The 22457-nt window shown below is 44.1% G+C and overlaps 1 protein-coding gene across 3 annotated transcripts in view; it reads left to right on the top strand.

The window, feature by feature from the left end:
* The window catches only part of lrrc2 (leucine rich repeat containing 2), a 136533-nt gene that overhangs the window by 90906 nt on the left and 23170 nt on the right, over positions 1-22457 (top strand). For 2 of the 3 annotated variants that reach the window (XM_070881947.1, XM_070881946.1), the window contains 2 exons: positions 4741-4877; positions 7545-20609. In XM_070881947.1, the coding sequence (XP_070738048.1) occupies positions 4741-4877; positions 7545-7594 (187 nt within the window). In that variant the 3' untranslated portion in view covers positions 7595-20609. Of the gene's footprint in view, positions 1-4740; positions 4878-7544; positions 20610-22457 lie in introns of those variants that run through there. The other variant, XR_011593421.1, reaches the window with a different exon arrangement.

Raw genomic sequence — 22457 nt, 5'->3', positions numbered from 1 at the left:
TCCTTCAAGGATCGATTGCCCTTTGCCTTTGCAGCGTCAGGGCCTAAGTTAGGCCTGCAACAGGTCCTATGCCTGCTCCCAGGAGACTTGGGTCCTGTTGGGCCTCTAAGTGGCACATCTGGTGGAATTTCCCTGGGTAGGCAGAATAAAAATATATTACTTTTATATGTCATTCTGATCATCCTCTTATTCATAGTAATACACTTGCAGAATTGACATGTAATTGGAAAATTAATTTCAATACAGATAAGTGTGAGGTGGTGCATTTTGGTGGGAAGAATAAGGAAGCTACATACTCCTCGGAAAATAAGAATCTAAGTGGAGTAGAGAAGCAAAGGGACCCAAGGGTACAGGAACACAAATTACTAAAAGTAGCAACGCAGGTTAATAAGGCCAAAAAGAAAGCAAACAAAGCACTGGGGATAATTTATAGAGGGATAGAATTGAAAAGCAGAGAACTTATGTTCAACTTGTATAGAACCATGTCCAGATCACATTTAGAGTACTATGATAAAAACAGAAGACGCAAATAACCTTCTGGAAATACTAGGGGACTGAGGGTCTAGGTGAGAAGGAGGAACTGAAGGAAATTCTTATTAGGTGGGAAATTGTGTTAGGGAAATTGATGGGATTGAAGGCTTTAAATCCACAGGGCCTGATAGTCTGCATCCCAGAGTACTTAAGGAAGTGGCCCTAGAAATAGTGGATGCATTGGTGATCATTTTCCAACAGTCTATCGACTCTGGATCAGTTCCTATCAACTGGAGGGTAGCTAATGTAACACCACTTTGTAAGAAAGGAGGGAGAGAGAAAACGGGCAATTATAGACCAGTTAGCCTGACATCAGTAGTGGGGAAAATGTTGGAATCAATGATTAAAGATGAAATAGCAACGCATTTGGAAAGCAGTGTCAGGATCGGTCCAAATCAGCATGGATTTATGAAAGGGAAACCATGCTTGACAAATCTTCTAGAACTTTTTGAGGATGTAACTGGTAGAATGGACAAGGGAGAACCAGTGGATGTGGTGTATTTGGACTTTCAAAAGGCTTTTGACAAGGTCCCACACAAGAGATTGGTGTGCAAAATTAAAGCACATGGTATTGGGGGTAATGTATTGACGTGGATAGAGAACTGGTTGGCAGACAGGAAGCAGAGAGTCAGGATCAATGGGTCCTTTTCAGAATGGCAGGCAGTGACTAGTGGGGTGCCGTAGGGCTCAGTGCTGGGACCCCAGCTATTTACAATATACATTAATGATTTAGATGAAGGAATTGAGTGTAATATCTCCAAGTTTGCAGATGACACTAAGCTGGGTGGCGGTGTGAGCTGTGAGGAGGATGCTAAGAGGCTGCAGGGTAACTTGGACAGGTTAGGTGAGTGGGAAAACGCATGGCAGATGCAGTATAATGTGGATAAATGTGAAGTTATCCACTTTCGTGGCAAAAACACAGGCAGAATATTATCTGAATAGCGGCAGATTAGGAAAAGGGGAGGTGCAACGAGATCTGTGTGTCATGATACATCAGTCATTGAAAGTTGGCATGCAGGTACAGCAGGCGGTGAAGAAGGCAAATGGTATGTTGGCCTTCATAGGGGATTTGAGTATAGGAGCAGAGAGGTCTTACTGCAGTTGCACAGGGCCTTGGTGAGGCCTCACCTGGAATATTGTGTTCAGTTTTGATCTCCTAATCTGAGGAAGGATGTTCTTGCTATTGAGGGAGTGCAGCGAAGGTTCACCAGACTGATTCCCGGGATGGCAGGACTGACATGTAAGGAGAGACTGGATCAACTGGGCCTGTATTCACTGGAGTTTAGAAGGATGAAAGGGGATCACATAGTAACATATAAAATTCTAACAGGACTGGACAGGTTAGATACAGGATGAATATTCCTGGTGTTGGGGAAGTCTAGAACCAGGGGACATAGTCTAAGGATAAGGGGTAAGCCATTTAGGACTGAGAAACTTCTTCACTCAGAGAGTTGTTAACGTGTGGAATTCTCTACCGCAGAGAGTTGTTGATGCCAGTTCATTGGATATATTCAAGAGGGAGTTAGATATGACCCTAACAGCTAAAGGGATCAAGGGGTATGGAGAGAAAGCAGGAAAGGGGTACTGAGGTGAATGATCAGCCATGATCTTATTGAATGGTGGTGCAGGCTCAAAGGGCCGAATGGCCTACTCCTGCACCTATTTTCTATGTTTCTATGTTTGTACGCTAGAAATACTCAGTAGATCAGGCAGCATCTGTGGAGAGAGAAACAGTTAATGTTTCAGGTCGATGACCTTACGTCAGAACTGGAGAACGGTGCACAATTTTGGTCTCCATATTATAAAAAAGATATAGAGACATTGGAGAAGATGCCAAAAATATTTACTAGAATGATACAAGAACTGAGTGGTTATAACTATCAGGGAATATTGAACAGGCTCGGCCTGTATTCTCTAGAAAAGAGAAGGCTGAGGAGTGATCTGATAGAGGTCTTTAAAGTTATGAAAGGATGTGATAGGGTAGATGCAGAGAAGTTGTTTCCACTTGTAGGGGAGACCAAAACTAAGGCAATAAATATAAAAGCAAAATACTGCGGATGCTGGAATCTGAAATAAAAACATAAAATGCTGGAAATCCAGCAATAAGTATAAGATAGTCACTAATAAATCAAATAGGGAATTCAGGAGAAATTTCTTTAACCAAAGAGTGGTGAGAGTGTGCAACTCGCTACCACAAGGTGTAGTTGAGGCAAATAACAGATACATTTAAGGGGAAGCGAGATAAGCACGAGGAAGGAATAGAAAGTTATGCTGATAGGTTTAGATGAAGACGGGTGAGAGGAGACTTGTGTGGATCATAAACACTGGCATTGGCCAGTTGGGCCGAATGGCCTGTTTCTGTGTTGAACATTCTATGTACAACATTATTACCACTATCTACTGGTGTCATGCCTTCCTGTAACTCTGCAAATCTACATCAACAATATTTAATTCTGTTTTTAAATATCTTTCACCTGTTGATTTGAAGAGTTGTGTAGGAGGCACGGTATCAGAAGTGGAGGTGAGCAAGCAGTTGGAGGCTTTGTGAAGGTTATTCTGGTGCTGGCACTTTCTTTTGGCTATTGTTAACGTTGCTTTTGCCTCTGCTATTGTTTACAGGTTGGCTCATTTGATAGCACTCTTGCCTCTGATTCATTTGGTTGTGGGCTCAAGACCAACTCCAGCAATTGTGTATATAATCTCGGCTGAAGAGAGATAATCTAGTGTTGAGAGAGTGCTGTAATGTTGAAGGTCACATCATTCAACTGAAATGTTAAACTGAGGCCCCATCATTCGGTTCTCTTGATAAAAAGTCCCATGGCATTAGTTGAAGGAGAGTTGGCAGTCAGACAGTGAGGTCATGTGCCTTTTTTGAAACTCTGCAGTATAGAAATGGTTCTTCTTTTTTTCATCCTCCAGAAAAAAGTGCTTAATGTTTTGCTTTTTTTATTCGTTCACGGGAAGTGGGTGTCTCTGGCAAGGCTAGCATTTATTGTCCATCTCTAATTGTCCTTGAAAAGGTGATGGTGAGCCGTCTTCTTGAACCACTGCAGTCTGTGCGGTGAAGGTACTCCCACAATGCTGTTAGGTAGGAAGCAATGTTCCCTTTAAGCTGAGCTTTGTTCTGCATGGCCTGCTTTGTTTTTAACGCATGGTCCCTTTAGATTTCTGCGCATGTGCGGTATGTACATTGTAAAAGCGGAGAGCGGCCTGCGAGGAACCTTTTAGATTACTATACGGCAACACATGCAGCAGCTTAGCAGAAACATTGGTGAGGAAGTCCAGGACTTTGACCCAGCAATGATGAAGGAATGGCAGTGTATTTCCACATCAGGATGGTGTGTGACTTTGAGGGGCACTTCAAGGTGGTGGTGTTCCCAGGTGCCTGCTGCCCTTGTCCTTCTATGTGATAGAGGTTGCAGGTTTGGGAGATGCTGTCGAAGAAGCCTTGGTGAGTTACTGCAGTGCATCATATAGATGGTACACACTGCAGCCATGGTGCACCGGTAGTGGAGGGAGTGAATGTTTAAGGTGATGGATGGGGTGCCAATCAAGCGAGCTGCTTTGTCCTGGATGGTGTCAAGCTTCTTGAGAGTTGTTGGAGATGCACTCATCCAGGCAAGTGGAGAGTATTCCATCACACTCCTAACTTGTGTCTGGTAGTTGGTGGAAAGGCTTTGAGGAGTCAGGAGGTGAGTCACTTGTCACAGAATACCCAGCCTCTGACCTGCTGTAGTAGCCACAGTATTTATGTGGCTGATCCAGTTAAGTTTCTGTTCAATGGTAACCTCCAGGATGTTGATGGTGGGGGATTCAACGATGGTAATGCCGTTAAATGTTAAGGGGCGATGGTTAGATTTTCTCTCGTTGGAGATGGTCATTGCTTGGCACTTGTGGTGCAAATGTTACTTGCTACTTATCAGCCCAAGTCTGAATGTTGTCCAGGACTTGCTACATGTGGGCACGGACTGCTTCATTATCTGAAAAGTTGCAAGTGGAACTGAGCACGGTGCAATAATCAGTCAACATCCCCACTTCTGACCTTATGATGGAGGGAATGTCATTGATGAAGCAGCTGAAGATGGTTGGGCCTAGGACACTGCACTGAGTAACCCCTGCAGCGTTGTCCTTGGGCTGAAATGATTGTACTGAATAAGAGGCCAATCTATAAGCCGAATAGATTAAACCGCTGCCCTTTCCTATGAACAGATATATTGATCTGCGGGAAAATCCACTTGACAGTTTTGAAGACGAGATGCTCGGTGAAATCTTTGAAAATGATGAAGATCGAGAAGAATTTGAAAAAGACTTGATGCAAATGTACTTTCAGGATCTGAAAGAAAGAGGTAACTGCTGGATTATCTTTACAATACATTGTCTGCCTATAAATAACAGTAAGGGGAAGTAGTGGTGTAAAGATAAAGGGATGGATTTTAGGTGCTTATGTTTTCGGGACGATAATGACGACGGGGTGGGAAAGTTAGCAGCTGGGAATAGTTTGTGTCTTAATTGTTAAGTTTGGGCATCTGGGTCCTGTGTCAGGGGACACAACACTAAGGGATACGTTGTACACTCTTGGCGCTAGGATGGGAAACTCCCAAGCGGAACAGCCAGCCAGGGACCGCTCAGAGAGGCCTGGAGTGGGGGGGCGGGGTGGGGGGAACCTAATAAAAATAAACACAAAAACATACCCAAAACATAGCCCACGCCACTGCAACACAAATCACACAAAAAAAATTGAAAGATAAAACAATCACACTTACTTTTGGAGTCCATTATTTTCCTCTCCGCCAACAGGACCACACTGATTTCCCAGGCGGTCATTGTGGGCGCATTTCCGGGCAAACAGATCGGGCAAGACTCAAAACTAGTGCTGGTGTCGCAACCAGAGGTGTTGCACACCGGGCGCAGCTCTTCCGCATGGTGCTGCTCGGTGAACCTGGAGTGCAAAGGACTGGAAAATCCAACCCTAAGTTTTGCTGCCATAGCTTTGTTCATTTGCATGCAAATTGGAGCTTTCTTTCCATTGAGAAACTAGGTAAAGACCCATATCGCAGGTTTGGTTTTTAACTGGAAGGGTAAAAAGAGTAGAAAAGGTGAGTAAAATCAAGAAGGAGTAGTTAGGCATCAGCAAACTTTTGTTTTAAAGTCTTCAACAACTTGTAGGAGAGAAAGACAAAGGGAGGAACTAAGTCCCATAGTTTTAACTTCTAGGAAATAGAGTTAGATTAGGAGATGGTGCAATGAGTGTCAATTTCAGCACAGTGAGTTAGTAGGATCATAGAATCATAGAATGGTTACAGCATGGAAGAAGGTCATTCAGCCCGTCGCGCCCGTGCCAGCTAAGCAGAAATTGGCGGAGATACTTAACAAGCACTTTGCTTCAGTGTTTATAGAAGAAAAGGATATTGGGGAGGGGTAAGTTCTGAATTGGTTAATAGCGAGATGAGAGATATTAGAATAAATAAGAGGAAATGATTGGATAATTTAGTTAAGCTAAAGGAGGACGAAGTGCTGAGATCTGATGGGATGCCTCCAATGATCCTAAGGGAAATGGAAGAAGAAATAACAGAAATTATACTTCACAGTTCTATTGTGAGTGAATGGGTGCATAACGAGTGGATATTGGCCAATTTAATACTCATTTTCAAAAAGAGAAACAGAGTCAACCTGGGTAAATATAGGCCAATTAGCTTAACATCTGTGGCAGGGAACATTTTGGAATCTTTAATTAAAGATGATATTACTGAATATCTAAATGAAGAGAAAATAATTAAAAGCAACCAACATGGATTTCAGAAAGGAGAATTGTGCTTGATATAATTCTTTGAGGAAGTGACAAACATCATAAATGAGGGAAATGCAGTTGATGTAGTGTACATAGACTTTCAAAAAGCCTTTGTCAAGGTATCACATAGGAGACTATTAGAAAAGCTTATGGAGTACAGAATTGGGGGAGTGCAGCAAATTAGATTAAAAACTGGTTAAAAGGAAGGAAACAAAGATTAGAGGGGAATTCTAATTCTATTTTAACAGCCGAGGTTCATTTAAATGCAGCAAGCAAGCTGCCTGCCTAAAATTAGTGTCCAGAGGCAGCTCGCTGGGTCCTGACTGGGGAATATCGGGAAGTCTGGATGCTGCCAGTTGGCCCTCAGGAAAGTCATCAAGGTGGTGAGGGTTGGGAGTGTACCAAGAGTGAGAAAGGATGGGGTGAGTCTGGGGCAATAGCGGCCCGGATTTTCTTTGTAGGGGCTGGAGGAACTTAACAAGGTAAGTTTTGTACTTGCTTTTTAAGACCTCTGCTACTACTCCAATTACTTATGTTAAGCTAAGTATTAATGGCAGACTATCTGCTTATTAGTCCATAAAACAACAGCAGTGTAAAAAAGACCGTGGGCGGAAACAGTGTACCATTTTCATTTTCACTTCCATCCTGCCCGCTTTCTGTAGCGTGGAGGACATTAAGATCCCTCTTAGTAATTAAGAGCAGTTTATCAGAGTGGTTGGAAACAGGGGGTGGGGTTGGTTGGCTTCCATATTTACCCTCCCCAGTCCTGGTAGCAGTTACCAGATTTCTCAGCAGTAGTTGCTTTTATTTTTACATGACCAAACCCCCTTTTTAAAAAAAAACATTAGCATGTCTTCCAACTTGTGCTGGATATTTAAATACTGTACTTTGTGGATGGCTAGGTTCTAGGATTTAGAAAAGTAGTTTAACTTAATGAGACTGTGTACATCACCTGGAGCTATTTGGAACATTGTAACAAATATATTGGTGCAAAATTTTATCACTGGTTCTCGTCATAATATATCTTAATTCACTTCAATAAAAAATTACTCTGTGCAATTTGTGACCCATCCTGGGAATGAAAATCGGACGGGTTCAATAAGGGCAGGCAATCTACTCCATCTGTTTACTGCCCAGGTGAAAAAATTAAAAATGATCCCCAATCCATCAACACCAGCAATATTGGCTGATAGTATCAAACAATCTTTGTTTTGCTTTGCTGCAGAAACAGTTCCTGCCTATACTACAAGGGTATCCATGAGCCTACAGCTCTGACAACATGCACCACCAAAATTCATCAAAACATGAACAGGATCTCAAGATAACAGAAGATGCGTGATGCTTTGTGAAGAACTATCCACTCCATTAATGAAATGATATACAGACAGCTTGCCATGGAATATTAGAACGCACTTGCGTCAGATTTAGAGATATAGAGGACAGTTGGAACATGATTTTGCTGCGGGTACGTTGCTTTTACTTGTGGCACGATTCAGTGACTGACCAGTACGTGGTTTGTTGATTGAATGAAAATGCTCGGAGAGTTACATGACCAAATGTTAATGGTGAGCAATAACATCATCTGGATGTCTCTAACATGGATGTATAATAGTTATTTTAGTTATAATGGAAAGATTGTGAAGTAATACTTTTGGTGCCATTCTTGGCTTGATTTTTAATTCAGAATGTTGCAGCAGAATCTAGTCACAGTTAGAAAGATATTTTAGGATGTTACCTGAAGCCATATATTCATACATGATATTTTCTTCTTTTCATTTATTGTAAAATAAGAGTATTTATATCTGCATTGGGCAATTACTCACACCTTTATTCCTCTTTATACGAGACATTAATTAATGTTAAAAATCCAACAGTATAATTTAGGATCCTCTCAAAAGTTCCTAAAACGATTTCAATACTTAAGGTAACTTTCCACCATCTATTAATCCTCTCAAGTGGAGGAAAGTCCATTATTACCCCCTTCAATAATTTCTCTGCTCTCTTATAGTCTGCAAAGACAAGCATAAATGACTTTATTCATTCACTGGTCATATTTCACAGCAGCTCTGCAGTAAGCTCAGTATTGCAAGCATTTTTGAATTATCTGTCAAGTTTTTTTTCTCCGAATGGACAATAATTGGACTTTCAAAATCGAGTGGCTCCCAGCAAAATGAGTCTGGCATAAAACAATATACTAACCAGTCTTGTCTCAGTTAACAGTAGCATTACTGAACAGAGGAGAAATTAGGATGGCAGGTCACTATGAATGCCAATGTGTTTGGATGGAATTTCTCTGTGAATGCTGTTTATGAGAGCAGGAAAAGCAGAAGCCTGGTGGAAGTGCCTTTTTACTACCACTGGTAAGTGTAAACCCCTTTATTGCTTTTCTATTTACGACCTACCAGTGCCAAAAATATGTCCATAATGTTCATGTTTTCAATAATGTCACAATAAATTAACATTTGTAGCAGATGCTTTGTAATGAGATCAATTAGAAATTGTCATCTTATTCTCCAATTTAAATAATGTAAAGTAAATTATCATAAGAACATAAAACAGAAGAAATAGGAACAGGAGTAGGCCATACTCTCGAGGCTGATCTGATCATGGACTCAGCTCCACTTCCCTGCCCGCTCCCCATAACCCCTTATTGTTTAAGAAACTGTCTATTTCTGTCTTTATTTATTCAATATCCCAGCTTCCACAACTCTCTGAGGCAGCAAATTCCACAGATTTACAACCCTCTGAGAGAAGAAATTTCTCCTCATCTCTATTTTAACTGGCAGCCTCTTATTCTAAGATCATGCCCTCTAGTTCTATTCTCCCCCATCAATGGAAACATCCTCCCTGCATCCACCTTGTCAAGCCCCCTCATAATCTTATACGTTTCGATAAGATCACCTCTCATTCTTCTGAATTCCAATGAGTATGGGCCCAACCTACTCAACCTTTCCTCATAAGTCAACCTCCTCATCTTCGGAATCAACCTTGTGAACCTTCTCTGAATTGCCTCCCAAACAAGTATATCCTTTTGTAAATATGGAAACCAAAACTGCATGCAGTATTTCACCAATACCTTACATAGCTATAGCAAGACTTCCCTGCTTTTATAACTCCATCCCCTTTGCAATAAAGGCCAAGATACCATTGGCCTTCCTGATCACATGCTGTACCTGCATATTTTTATGTTTCATGCACAAGTACCCCCAGGTCCTGCTGTACTGTGGCACTTTGCAATCTTTCTCCATTTAAATAATAACTTGCTCTTTGATTTTTTCTGCCAAAGTGCATGACCTCACACTTTCCGACATGAAACTCCATCTGCCAAATTTTTACCCACTCACTTAGCCTATCTATGTCCTTTTGCAGATTTTTTGTGTCCTTCTCACACATTGCTTTTCCTCCCAGCTTTGTATCATCAGCAAACTTGGCTATGTTACACTCAATCCCTTCTTCCAAGTCGTTAATATAGATTAGAAATAGTTGGGGTCCCAGCACTGATCCCTGCAGGACCCCACTCGTTACCAACCAGAGAATGAACCATTTATCCCGACTCTCTGTTCTCTGTTAGTTAGCCAATCCTTTATCCATGCTATTACCTGCAACCCCATGAACTTTTATCTTGTGCAGTAACCTTTTATGTTGCACCTTGTCAAATGCCTTCTGGAAGTCCAAATACACCACGTCTCTTTATCCACCCTGTTCATTACATCCTCAAAGAACTCCAGCAAATTTGTCAAACATGACTTCTATTGTGTTCCTAACACAGATGAGACTGCACACAGGGAAGTTAAAGTAACAGTGACCTCAGTCTTTATTAAGACACTCCAGAGTGAGGAACAGGCCTTAGGGGCCGGCTGATATACAGTGCTCCCAAGGATGCTGGGATCCCTTGGGACTTCAGGGGATGCACTCCCTGGTGGCGGAACATGGGAGTGCATGCTTTACAGATACACAACATCACTCCCATTCAAAGTCAAAGTGAAAACTATTTACAACGTGAGGCAGTCGGGAGCCTTTCTTTCCCTGGTGGACCGCCTCGGTACAAATGTCTGTTCTGCTGTGTTGACTGTGCCCTCGCTGGGCTGGCGTGTTGTTGGCCCTGCAGGACTGCTGGGTGAGCCTGACCTTGCAGGGCTGTTGGGCATGATGGGTTCGATTTCCTGGTCCGGGGTGGTGCCGTTGATCCTTTGCGTGTGTGTTGTGGACTCGAAAAAGGTGGTGTCTGCTGTGGGTTGTTCAGGGCAGTCTGTGAACCGCAGCCTCGTTTGGTCCAAGTACTTTCTGCAAATGTGTCCATTGTCTAGTTTGACTACAAACACCCTACTCCCTTCTTTGGCTATCACTGTGCCCACGATCCACTTGGGACCATGTCCATAGTTTAGCACATACACAGGGTTATTCAGATCAATTTCCCATGACACAGTGGCTCGACCATCGTTTACATTTTGTTGCTGCCACCTGCTCTCCACTTGATCATGCAGGTTGGGGTGAACCAGCGAGAGTCTGGTTTTAAGTGTCCTTTTCATGAATAGCTCAGCCGGGGGCACCCCTTTGAGCGAGTGGGGTCTCGTGCGGTAGCTGAGCAGTGCTCGGGACAAGCGGGTTTGGAGTGAGCCTTCTGTGACTCGTTTGAGGCTCTGTTTGATTGTTTGTACTGCCCGCTCTACCTGCCCATTGGAGGCTGGTTCAAACTGGGCCGAGGTGACATGTTTGATCCCATTGCGGGTCATGAATTCTTTAAATTCGGCAGTGGTAAAACATGGTTCGTTGTCACTGACCAGTATGTCAGGCAGGCCGTGGGTGGCAAACATGGCCCTCAGGCTTTCAATGGTGGCGGTGGCAGTGGCAGTGCTTCCCGACATTATTTCACATTCAATCCATTTTGAAAAAGCATTCACCACCACCAGGAACATTTTACCGAGAAACGGGCCCACATAGTCGACTTGGATCCTCGACCAAGTTCTGGAGGGCCAGGACCACAAACTTAGTGGTGCCTCTCTGGGCGCATTGCTCAACTGAGCACACACGCTGCATTTCCATACACAGGACTCTAAGTCAGAGTCAATACCGGGCCACCACACATGGGATCTGGCTATTGCTTTCACCATTACTATACCTGGGTCTGTGCTGTGGAGATCCGAGATGAACGTCGCCCTGCCCTTTTTGGGTAGCACTATGCGGTTACCCCACAACCGGCAGTCTGCCTGAATCAACAGCTCATCCTTTCGCCGCTGGAACGGCTGGATTAGCTCTTGCATTTCAATGGGGATGCTGGCCCAGCTCCCATGCAGTACACAGTTTTTTTTACTAGGGACAGTAGAGGATCTTGGCTGGTCCAAGTCCTCATTTAGCGGGCCGTGATAGATGATTTATCATTTTCAAACGCTTCCATGACCACCAACAAGTCTGCGGGCTGCGCCACCATCAATAAGTTTGCAGGCTGCGCCATTTCCACCCCCGTGATGGGCAATGGTAGCCGTCTGAGAGCATCCACACAGTTCTCGGTGCCTGGCCTGTGGCGGATGGTATAGTTATACGCTGATAGGCTGAGGCATTTGTATTTATCCCTTTGTTTTCAGCGAACAGGGATATGAGGGGCTTGTGATCGGTTTCCAGACCAAATTTGAGGTCAAACAGGTACTGATGCATTTTCTTTACCCCGAACACACACGCTATTGCCTCTTTCTCAATCATGCTGTAGGCCCTCTCGGCCTTAGATAGACTCCTGGAGGCATAGGCGAAAGGTTGCAACTTCCTCGCAATGTTAGCTTATTGTAATACACACCCGACTCCGTACGACGACACACCACATGCTAGCACAAGTCTTTTACACAGGTTATACAATACAAGCAGCATGTTGGAACATAAAATGTTTCTGACTTTCTCAAAAGCAATTACTTGTTTTTTTTCCCATACCCAGTTCTCACCTTTACACAATAACACATGTAGGGGCTCTAAGAGGGTGCTTAACCCCGGTAGGAAGTTACCAAAATAGTTGGAGTCCCAGGAACGACAGCAACTCCATGACGTTCTGTGGCCTGGGCGCGTTCCTGATAGCCTCTGTCTTGGCGTCTGTGGGCCGATTGCCGTCCGCCGCAATCTTTCTCCCCAAATGAACAGTCCTGCGTCATGTAGGCCGAAATCAGGTCGAGCTTGGTGAATGTCTTGCCTCCTGCCAGCGTCGCAAATAGGTCATCTGCCTCAGGTAGCGGGTATTGGTCTTATAGCGAGAAACGATTAATAGTTACTTTATAATCGCCGCAAATCCTGACTGTTCCAGTACTCAAAAGTGATGGCACGATTGGGCTGGCCCACTCGCTGAATTCCACTGGGGAGATGATGCCCTCGCGTTGCAGCCTGTCCAGCTCGATTTCCACTCTCTCCCTCATCATGTGAAGTACCGCTCGTGCCTTGTGGTGGATGGGTCGTGCCTCTGGGACCAAGTGGATCTGCACCTTCGCCCCGGAAAAGTTTCCAATGCCTGGCTCAAAAAGGGAAGGAAATTTGTTAAGAACCTGGGTACATGAGGCCTCATCGACATGTGGTAGCGCTTGGATATCATCCCAGTTCCAGCGTATTTTGCCCAGCTAGCTCCTTCCAAGCAGTGTGGGGCCATCGCCCGGGACAAACCAGAGTGGCAGTTCATACACCGTGCCCTCGTAGGTGACCTTGACCATGGCGCTGCCCAGGACAGTGATAAGCTCTTTGGTGTACGTTCTCAGTTTTGTGTGGATGTGGCTCAGGGCTGGTCTGAGTGCCTTGTTGCATCACAGTCTCTCAAACATCTTTTTACTCATGATGGATTGGCTAGCACCAGTGTCCAGTTCCAAGGCTATGGGTAAGCCATTCAATTTTACATTTAGTATTATAGGTGGACATTTCATCAAAAATGTGTGCACCCCATGTACTTCAGCATCTGCCTCCTCTCTCTGAGGCTCGAAATTGCTTTGATCCACCATGGACCAATCTTCCTCTGCCACGTGGTGGTTAGCAGGTTTTGCAGAGCTTGCAGCTCGTCTGCAAGTTCGTTGGAGGTGCCCCATTGTTCCACAGCTCTTGCAAACATACCCTTTGAAGTGGCATGAATAGGCTGAATGGAAGCCTCCACAATGCCAACAAGGTATGAATTGCCTTGCATTCATCCTTTGTTGCAGACTCTCAGTCATCTGGGTCACCTGAGGCCTGCTGGCAGTTGCAGACTCATGGTTTCTGCCCTGTACATTTCTGCTCACAAACACAGTTCCAGTTAATTTATGAACATTGCTAGCACTTGTGTACTGAGAGATTTGTTTGGTGTTATCACTGGTGGACATAAACGCCTGTGCTATCGCAATGGCCTTGCTGAGGGTCGGTGTCTCTACAGTCAAAAGTTTTCATAGGATGGTCTCGTGGCCAATGCCCAGTACAAAAAAGTCTCTGAGCATTTGCTCCAGGTAGCCATCAAACTCACATTGTCCTGCAAGTCGCCCTAACTTGGCGACATAGCTCATCACTTCCTGACCTTCAGATCACTGGCACGTGTAGAACCGATACCTCGCCATCAGCACGCTCTCCCTCGGGTTAAGATGCTCTCGAACCAGTGTACACAGCTCCTCATACAACTTATCTGTGGGTTTCACCGGAGCCAGAAAATTCTTCATGAGGCTGTAGGTCGGTGCCCCGCAGACCGTGAGGAGGACCGCTCTCCTTTTTGCAGCGCTTCCTTCTCCGTCCAGCTTGTTGGGTACAATGACTAGTCTAATCATTCAACATAGGCTTCCCAGTCCTCACCCACCGAGAACTTCTCCAGGGTGCCCACAGTTTGCTGCATCTTTGCTTTGGATTCGTATTCTCGTCGCCAGTTATTGTGTTCCTGACACAGATGAGACTGCACACAGGGAGCTTAAAGTAACAGTGACCTCAGTCTTTATTAAGACACTCCAGAGTGAGGAACAGGCCTTAGGGGCCGGCTTATATACAGTGCTCCCAAGGGATGCTGGAATCCTTTGGCACTTCAGGGGATGCGCTCCCTAGTGGCGGAACATGGGAGTGCATGCTTTACAGATACACAACAACTTCCCCTTCATAAATCTATGCTGACTCTGCCTGACCAAATTTTGCTTTTCCAAATGTCCTGCTACTGCTTCTTTAATAATGGAGCAACATTTTCCCAACCACAGATATTAGACTAACTGGTCTGTCTCCTTTTTTAAATAGGGGCGTTACTTTTGCAGTTTTCCAATCTGCTGGGACATCCCCAGAATCCAGGGAATTTTGGTAAATGACAACCAATGCATCCACAATCCCTGCCGCTACTTCTCTTAAGACCCTAGGATGCAAGCCATCAGGTCCAGGGGATTTATCTGCCTTTAGTCCCATTATCTTACTGAGTACCACCTCCTAAGTGATTGTGATTGTGTTAAATTCCTCCTCCCCATAGCCCCTTGACTATCCACTGTCAGAATTTTGTTAGTGCCCTTTACCGTAAAGACTGATACAAAATATTTGTTCAGAGTTTCTGCCATCTCCATGTCCCCCATTACTAATTTCCTGGTCTCGTCCTCTAAGGGACCAACAATTACTTTCGCCACTCTTTTCCTTTTTATATACCTATAGAAACTCTTGCTATCTGTTTTTATATTTTGTGCTAGTTTACTTTCATAGACTTTCCTTTCTTAATCATTTTTTTAGTCGTTCTTTGGCTTTTAAAAGCTTCCCAGTCTTCTGTCCTCCCACTAGTTTTGGACACTTTGTATGCCCTTGTTTTTAATTGGATACTGTCCTTTATTTCTTTAGTTAGCCACGGTTGGCTATCTTTTCTCTTACACCCTTTCCTCCTCACTGGAATATATTTTTCTTGAGAGTTGTGAAATATCTCCTTAAATGTACACCACTGTTCATCAACCGTCCTACACTTTAATCTATTTTCCCAGTCCACTTTACCCAACTCTGCCTCATACCTTCATAGTCTCCTTTATTTAAGCTTAGTACGCTGGTTAGAGATCCAACTTTCTCACCCTCCATCTGAATTTGAAATTCAATCATGCTATGATCACTCATTCCGAGGGGATCCTTGTACTAGGAGATTGTTTATTAATCCTGTCTCATTATGCAGGATCAGATCTAAGATAACCTGCCCCCTGATTGGTTCTGTTACATACTGCTCAAGAAACCCATCCCTTATACACTCTAGGAACTCTTCCTCAAAGCTACCCTGCTCAATTTGATTTGTCCAATCAATATGGAGGTTAAAATCACCCATGATTATTGCTGTTTCCTTTTTACAAGCCACCACTATTTCCTGGTTTATGCTCTGACCAACAGAGTTGCTACTATTAGGGGGCCTATAGATTATGCCCACCAGTGACTTTTTCCCCTTATTGTTCCTTATCTCCACCCAAACTGTTTCAACACACTTATCATTTGAGCCACTATCATTTCTTACTATTGCAGTGATTCCATCCTTTATCAATAGAGCAACCCCACCTCCTTTTCCTTTTTGTCTGTCCTTCCGGATTGTCAAGTACCCCTGAATATTTAATTCCCAGTCCTGGTCACCTTGCAACCACGTCTCTGTAATGGCAATCAGATCATACCCATTTATCTCAATTTGTGCTGTCAACTCATCTATTTTGTTATAAATGCTACGTGCATTTAGACAAAGTACCTTTAAGTTTGTTTTTTCACCCTTTTTTCCTGCTGGTTTCCTCTCTCCTTCAAACTTACTTTCTTTCTTTTTGCTTTCTAATTCCTGCTTTACTCCCCTCCCTACTGAATCTATTTTCAGGTTCCCATCCCCTTGCCAAGCTAGTTTAAACCCTCCCCAACAGCACTAGCAGCCACCACCTTCTGCCCACCCCCCTGCGAGGATATTGGTCCGGGTTCTGTTGAGGTGCAACCCATCCGGCTTGTACAGATCCCACCTCCCCCAGAAGCATCAGGAAACTAAAGTCCTCCCACCTGCCTCATCTCTCCAGCCACGTATTCATCTGCTCTATCCTCCCATTTCTGTACTCACTAGCTCGTGGCACTGGGAGTAATCCAGAGATTACTACCTTTTGAGGTTCTGCTTTTTAATCTCTCTCCTAGCTCCCTAAACTGCCTGCAGGACCTCATCCCTCTTCCTACCTATGTCATTGGTACTGATGTGGACTACGACCTCTGGCTGTTCACCCTCTCCCCCCAGAGTGCCCTGCAGCCGCTCAGTGACATCCTTGACCCTGGCACCAGGAACGCAACATACCATCCTGGAGTCACGTCTGCGGCCGCAGGAACGTCTGTCTGCTCCCCTTACTATTGAATCCCCTACCACTATAGCTCTTCCCTTCTTATTCCTCCCCCCCCCACCCCCATGCAGCTGAGCCACCCATGGTGCCATTGACTTGGCTCATGAACCTTGTTTAATACCATAACACACAGGTAAGCGAAACGAAATCATTTCTTTATACCACTAATAAACACTCTCCATCAAAATTTATTATTCCAGACTAAATGGATTGTTTTACTAAAATAAGTGGATCTCTTCTTTGGAAAAGATTGAATTTGTGTGCTGTGTGAAGTGAAATTATAAAGACGGTTCAACATGGTCATACAGACTAGGGAGCCCCCATGTTCAATTTTTGGCCCATGTTGAGGTTGCCAGTCTCAGAAGGTAGCAATGGTGGTGTTATAATTGGCTTCAATGTCGCTATGAGGGGAGGAACATTGGCGGAGATTCCCAGTTTTGATTGTCCTCGAGTAACCTCTTATTGGAAGTGTATGTGCGAGAATGTCAGATGAGGACAGGATTAATGTTGACTGTGATAGCCCAATAACACTCACCATCCAGGCTCATACATAAAGAATAGCCATTTGGATGAGCTACCAGAGGGTTGCTGCCAGCTATAGAATTAAGGTCCCTATTTTCGCCATCATTGGGCGCCGATTATTTGGCGGCCAGTGATTTTTTTGGCGAGGTGGGTCAGTTTAAATTTTCACCAAAGTGCTGGCGCCGGCGCCGACTATCAGCGCCAGAGTTTTTGGCTCCAGATATATTCGCGCTGGTCTATGTAGAACAGTGGTCTCCGCGCTGTTTCTGGCGATTTAGGCCATTTTCCCCATTTTTTTTTAAATGGCGCACAGAGACCTAAGAGCCTGTTTTTAGAAGCCTACCTTAAGTTAATGAAATTGGTGCTGGCCCACTTCTATCCCTGGCCAAAGGTCCTCCACGCCAGACTGAACAACAAACTCCAGGTAAAAATAAACCAGGAAAAAAGAAACTTACAGAAGAGCCTTTTCCACTGAAGAACAAACTCCAGGCAAATTGCAACATCCATTAGAGCCTTTTCCACGCACCCGACCCAACCCACTGCAATCCCTGGCAGTGACTTTTTTCTTTACAGCGCAGGCGCAGTGATTTTTCGACGCACACGATAAGCTCCGCCCCCCGAAATGGACTCGGATAGTGCGGCGCTAAAAATAACTTTTAGGTCGTGGAAACTGCCATTTTTTTTTGCCGCTAATGGCGGGTGGGGGGTTGCGGGGGACATACGTTAATGTACATGGGCACCAGAAATCTTTATTGTGGAAAATAGGGGCCTACATTCTATTGCCTTCAGTAGAGGTAGCTTAAGAGGAGAAAATAGAAGAAAACTGAATTGCAAAAGATATCAAATAAAGAATAATACTCGATATGCTTGAATATCTTTTAACATTTTGCAAAGTTTTATTATATTACAATTAACATGTAGCAACTTAATTTTGCAATTATATTATAAGCTTTCTATGTCAGCTGTGGCTCAGTTGGTAGCACTCTCACCTCTGAATCAGAAGGTTGTAGGTTCAAGGTCCACTCCAGAGACTTGAGCACAAAATTCAAGCTGACACTCCAGTGCAGTACTGAGGGAGCGCTGCACTGTCGGAGGTGCCATCTTTTGGATGAGATGTTAAACCAAGGTCCCGGCGTCTGCTCTCTCAAGTGGACGTAAAAGATCGCATGACACTATTTTGAAGAAGAGTAGGGGAGAGCTCCCGGGTGTCCTAACCAATATATATCCCTTAATCAACATCACTTAAAAAAACGACTATCTGTTCATTATCACATTGCTGTTTGTGGGAGCTTGTTGTGCGCAGGGGAGTTATCCCCAGTGTCCAGGCCAATATTTATCCCTCAATCAACATAACAAAAAACAGATTATCTGATCATTATCACATTGCTGTTTGTGGGAGCTTGCTGTGCATAAATTGGCTGCCGTGTTTCCTATATTATAACAGTGACAACACTTCAAAAGTACTTCATTGGCTGTAAAGCACTTTGGGATGCCCGGTGGTCCTTAAAAGCGCTATATAAATACAAATCTTTCTTTCTAAGATTTATTTTTGCAGTTTTTTCACAGTAGAATATATTTATGATGATTGTTTATGATAAATTTTGTATTGGAATGTATGAAAATTACTTAGAAACATACTGACTCCGCTTAACATTAATAACTGATAGTATAAACTGCCGTGATGATTGTACCTGTGCGGTTTCCTGCTCTCGCCCAGAACTGGAAAATTTCATTCCCTTTGCTTCCAATTTCCACTCTTCCCTCACCTTCACATGGTTCACCTCTGACTCTTCCCTTTCCTTCTTTGACTTCTCTGTCTTCAGTTCTAGGGCTAGGCTATCGACAAACATCCATATAAGCCCACTGACTCCCATAACTACCTAGACTACACTTCCTCCCACCCTGTAACGTCATGTAACGACTCTATTTCATTCTTCCCATTGCTCCATCTCCGTCGCATCTGTTCTGAGGATGCCACATCCATACCAGTGCTTCCGATATGTCTTCCCTTTTCCTCAACCGAGGATTTTCCTCTACCGTGGTTGACATGGCCCCTGATCATGTCCGTTCCATTACCGGCACTTCTGCTCTTACCCCTTCCACTCCCTCTCAGAACCACGATAGGGATCTCCTTATCCTCACCTTTCACCTAATAGCCTCCACAGTCAACGGATCATCCTCTGCCACCTCCAGCATGATCCCACCACAAAACAGAGCTTCCACTCCCCTTTCAGCATTGCGAAAGGGACTGTAACCTCCACGATACCCTGATCTGCTCCTCAATTACCCCCAAATCCCCTTCCTGTGGCACCTTCCCGTGCAAGCGCAAGAGATGCAACACCTGCCCTTTTACCTTCTTCCTTCCCACCATCCAGGTCCCTAAATACTCCTTCCAGGCGAAAAAACGATTTACTTGTACTTCTTGCAATTTAGTATACTTTATTCGCTGCTCACGACGTGGTCTCCTCTACATTTGGGAGACCAAACGCGGCTTTGCTGAACACCTCCATTCAGTCCGCAAGCGTGCCCTGAGCTCCCGGTCACCTATCACTTTAAGTCTATGCTCGACTCCCGCTATGACCTCTCTGTCCTTGGCCTCTTGCACTGTTCCAACGAAGCTCAACATAAGCTTGTGAAACAGCACCTCATCTTTCTATTAGGCCTTCTGGACTTAACATCTAGTTCAACAATTTCAGACAATAACCTTTGCCCCTATTTTTTCAGATGGCAGCTGTTGATGGTTCTGCTATGCCCATTTATACCTCTTCTAGACCCATTTTTTTTCTTTACTTGTCCTATTACCATCTCCTTTTGCTTTGTACTATCATATCTTTTGTCATTTAATCTCTCCTGCCTTCCACCTTGTCACAGACCTTCCTTTTTTTTTCTTTCCTCCTCTCCCCCTTTCCCTGCCCTGCACTTGCTTATAATCTGTTACATCTCTAACTTTTTCCAGTTCTGACAAAAGGTCATGGACTTGAAACGTTAACGCTGTTCATTTCTCCACAGATACTGCCTGACATGCTGAGTATTTCTCGCATTTTCTGTTTTTATTTCAGATTTCCAGCATCTGCAGTATTTTGCCTTTATATAAACTGCCATGTGCTTACTGCAAAATATCCTGCTTTATTCTTTAATAGTTGGAATTCAATTAAATGTATACAAAAAAAAATGCCTAAGCTTTCCTAGGGTATTTTACATGTTAGTTTGTCAATCACTTGGCGATAAATGTTATATATGTGGCACATCAAAACTGTATTGCAATCAATGCATAAATTCATTTTACCATTGGACAAATATGATCTCCTTGTTTGTCAGTGCAATTCTCTTTTGCAGTGTGCCACAAAAGACAGGAGGCACAGATTGATTTATTAACCTACTCAAGTGTGAATGTTTTTTTTTAATTTTAAGGCAGCAAAACTACAGTACTGTAAAAATACTCCTCTTTTCCATGGAGATATTCAGTGATGCTATTAAAAAATATTGTTCATGGCCTTCAATTTGCTTGCCATTTTTGGTATGTTTAGGGTTTGAAAGTGGTATACTAGAAATTTTGTGGGTAGATTCTGGGCTTGGATCCATTTCCACTGGGTTTTCACCCCCTAATGGCTGCGTGATAGTTTGCAAGGTGATCTGATGCCTGCCATATGTACATTCACCAATACTGCTGGTAGTTCATTAGCATACATTATAATGAGAAGACATGATATTAGGGTTCCCCATTCTGATGGCTTGCACCAAGGATAATTTAGAGTTCAATAACAGATAATACCTGTCGCCCATATCAGTTGAGACTGATGGAAATGCTTTACTTTGAAGTCTACAGCCTGAAGAAACTTTCAAGAGTGATTACTGGAGATGACATAGGGCTAGATTTTCCACTTTTTTTGCATGCTTAACGTCCACTTTACCGCTGAAATGATGTATAACCCCCATATATCACCCATTTAGCCACAAAATGGAAACTGACGGGCATTTTTCGGAAACTTATTGCCGAGCGTTATTTTTCCCATGTGCATAACACCGGGAAAAAATAATACCGCCCGCCCACTTTTTTTGGGCGGAATCCATCAGAATGGCCGAAACTAACGGCCATGAGATCGTCCAGCGTCACTTTCACCACCTCGCACACATATCGCCCACAATATCGTTCCCCCAAAAAACGTCCGTAAAATGTGGAACTAACTGGAACTAATCACAACGTTATGGACGCCATGTTCTACATCACAGGTCGCATCCTTTAAAAGGCTGCTGTGCTTCAACCTTGGGGGAGTTTGGATGTACTCTGGAGGTCGTTGGAGTTGATGTGAACATCTGTACAAACATCTTCACCATACTGTATCCGATTGGAATTTAATAGGTGTCTTCATCGGGACATTCATTATTTGTGACCAACTGGTGGAAAACAGAGAGCTATTGCAATGGGGCCTGTCCTTTCTCACCTTCTCTTGATGACCAATTACATCCTGCAGCCTCGAGATGGCCAAAGGTACACTCCACAGCATTATGTGCCCAATGTAAGACGTGCCAGACTGATGAGGACGAGACGTTACACCCCCCGCAAGTACAGGGACAAGTAGTCTTACCTTGACTTGCCCGACACCACCTGCCTTCGGAGACTGCGCTTCCACAAAGAGGTTATTACTGAGGTCTTCCAGCTGATAAAGGCAGATCTGCAGCCTGCCAACACCATCAGTACTGCACTGTCCATCGAGGTCAAAGTCACCGCGGCACTGTCATTCTATGCGTCGGGTTCTTTTCAGGCCTCAGCTGGCGACATTTGCGGTCTGTCTCAGCATGCCACACATTGCTGCATTAGACAGGTCACTGAAGCCCTGTACGCATGCAGGATGGACTTGATCAGCTTCCCTATGACCAGTGAGGCACAGACTGAGAGGACTCTAGGATTCTCCAGAATGCAAACTTCCCCAAGGTACAAGGAGTAATAGACTGTACGCACATCGCGATGCGGGCACCTTTTCAGGATGCAGAGATGTTCAGGAACTGCAAAGGATTCCACTCCCTGAATGTCCAACTGGTTGTTGACCAGCAGAAAATTATACTGGCAGTGAATGCTAAATTTCCGGGCAGCATCCATGATGCACACATCCTGCGTGAGAGCACTGTATCTGACTTGTTTAATAATCAGCCACAAGGTCAATGCTGGATGCTTGGTGACAAAGGATATGGCCTCGCCACCTGGCTGATGATCCCCCTGCATGACACCCACACCGAGGCCGAGAGGCGATATGAGAGCCACAGAGCCACTCGCAATATCGTGGAGAAAACCATTGGAGTGCTTAAGCAGCACTTTAGATGCCTGGACCACTCAGGAGACGAGCTCCAAT

The sequence above is a fragment of the Pristiophorus japonicus genome, chromosome 1, assembly GCF_044704955.1.
Source record: "Pristiophorus japonicus isolate sPriJap1 chromosome 1, sPriJap1.hap1, whole genome shotgun sequence".
Lineage (NCBI taxonomy): Eukaryota > Metazoa > Chordata > Chondrichthyes > Pristiophoridae > Pristiophorus > Pristiophorus japonicus.
Note: the sequence above shows the minus strand (reverse complement) of the source record. Positions and strands in the feature narration are given on the sequence as shown.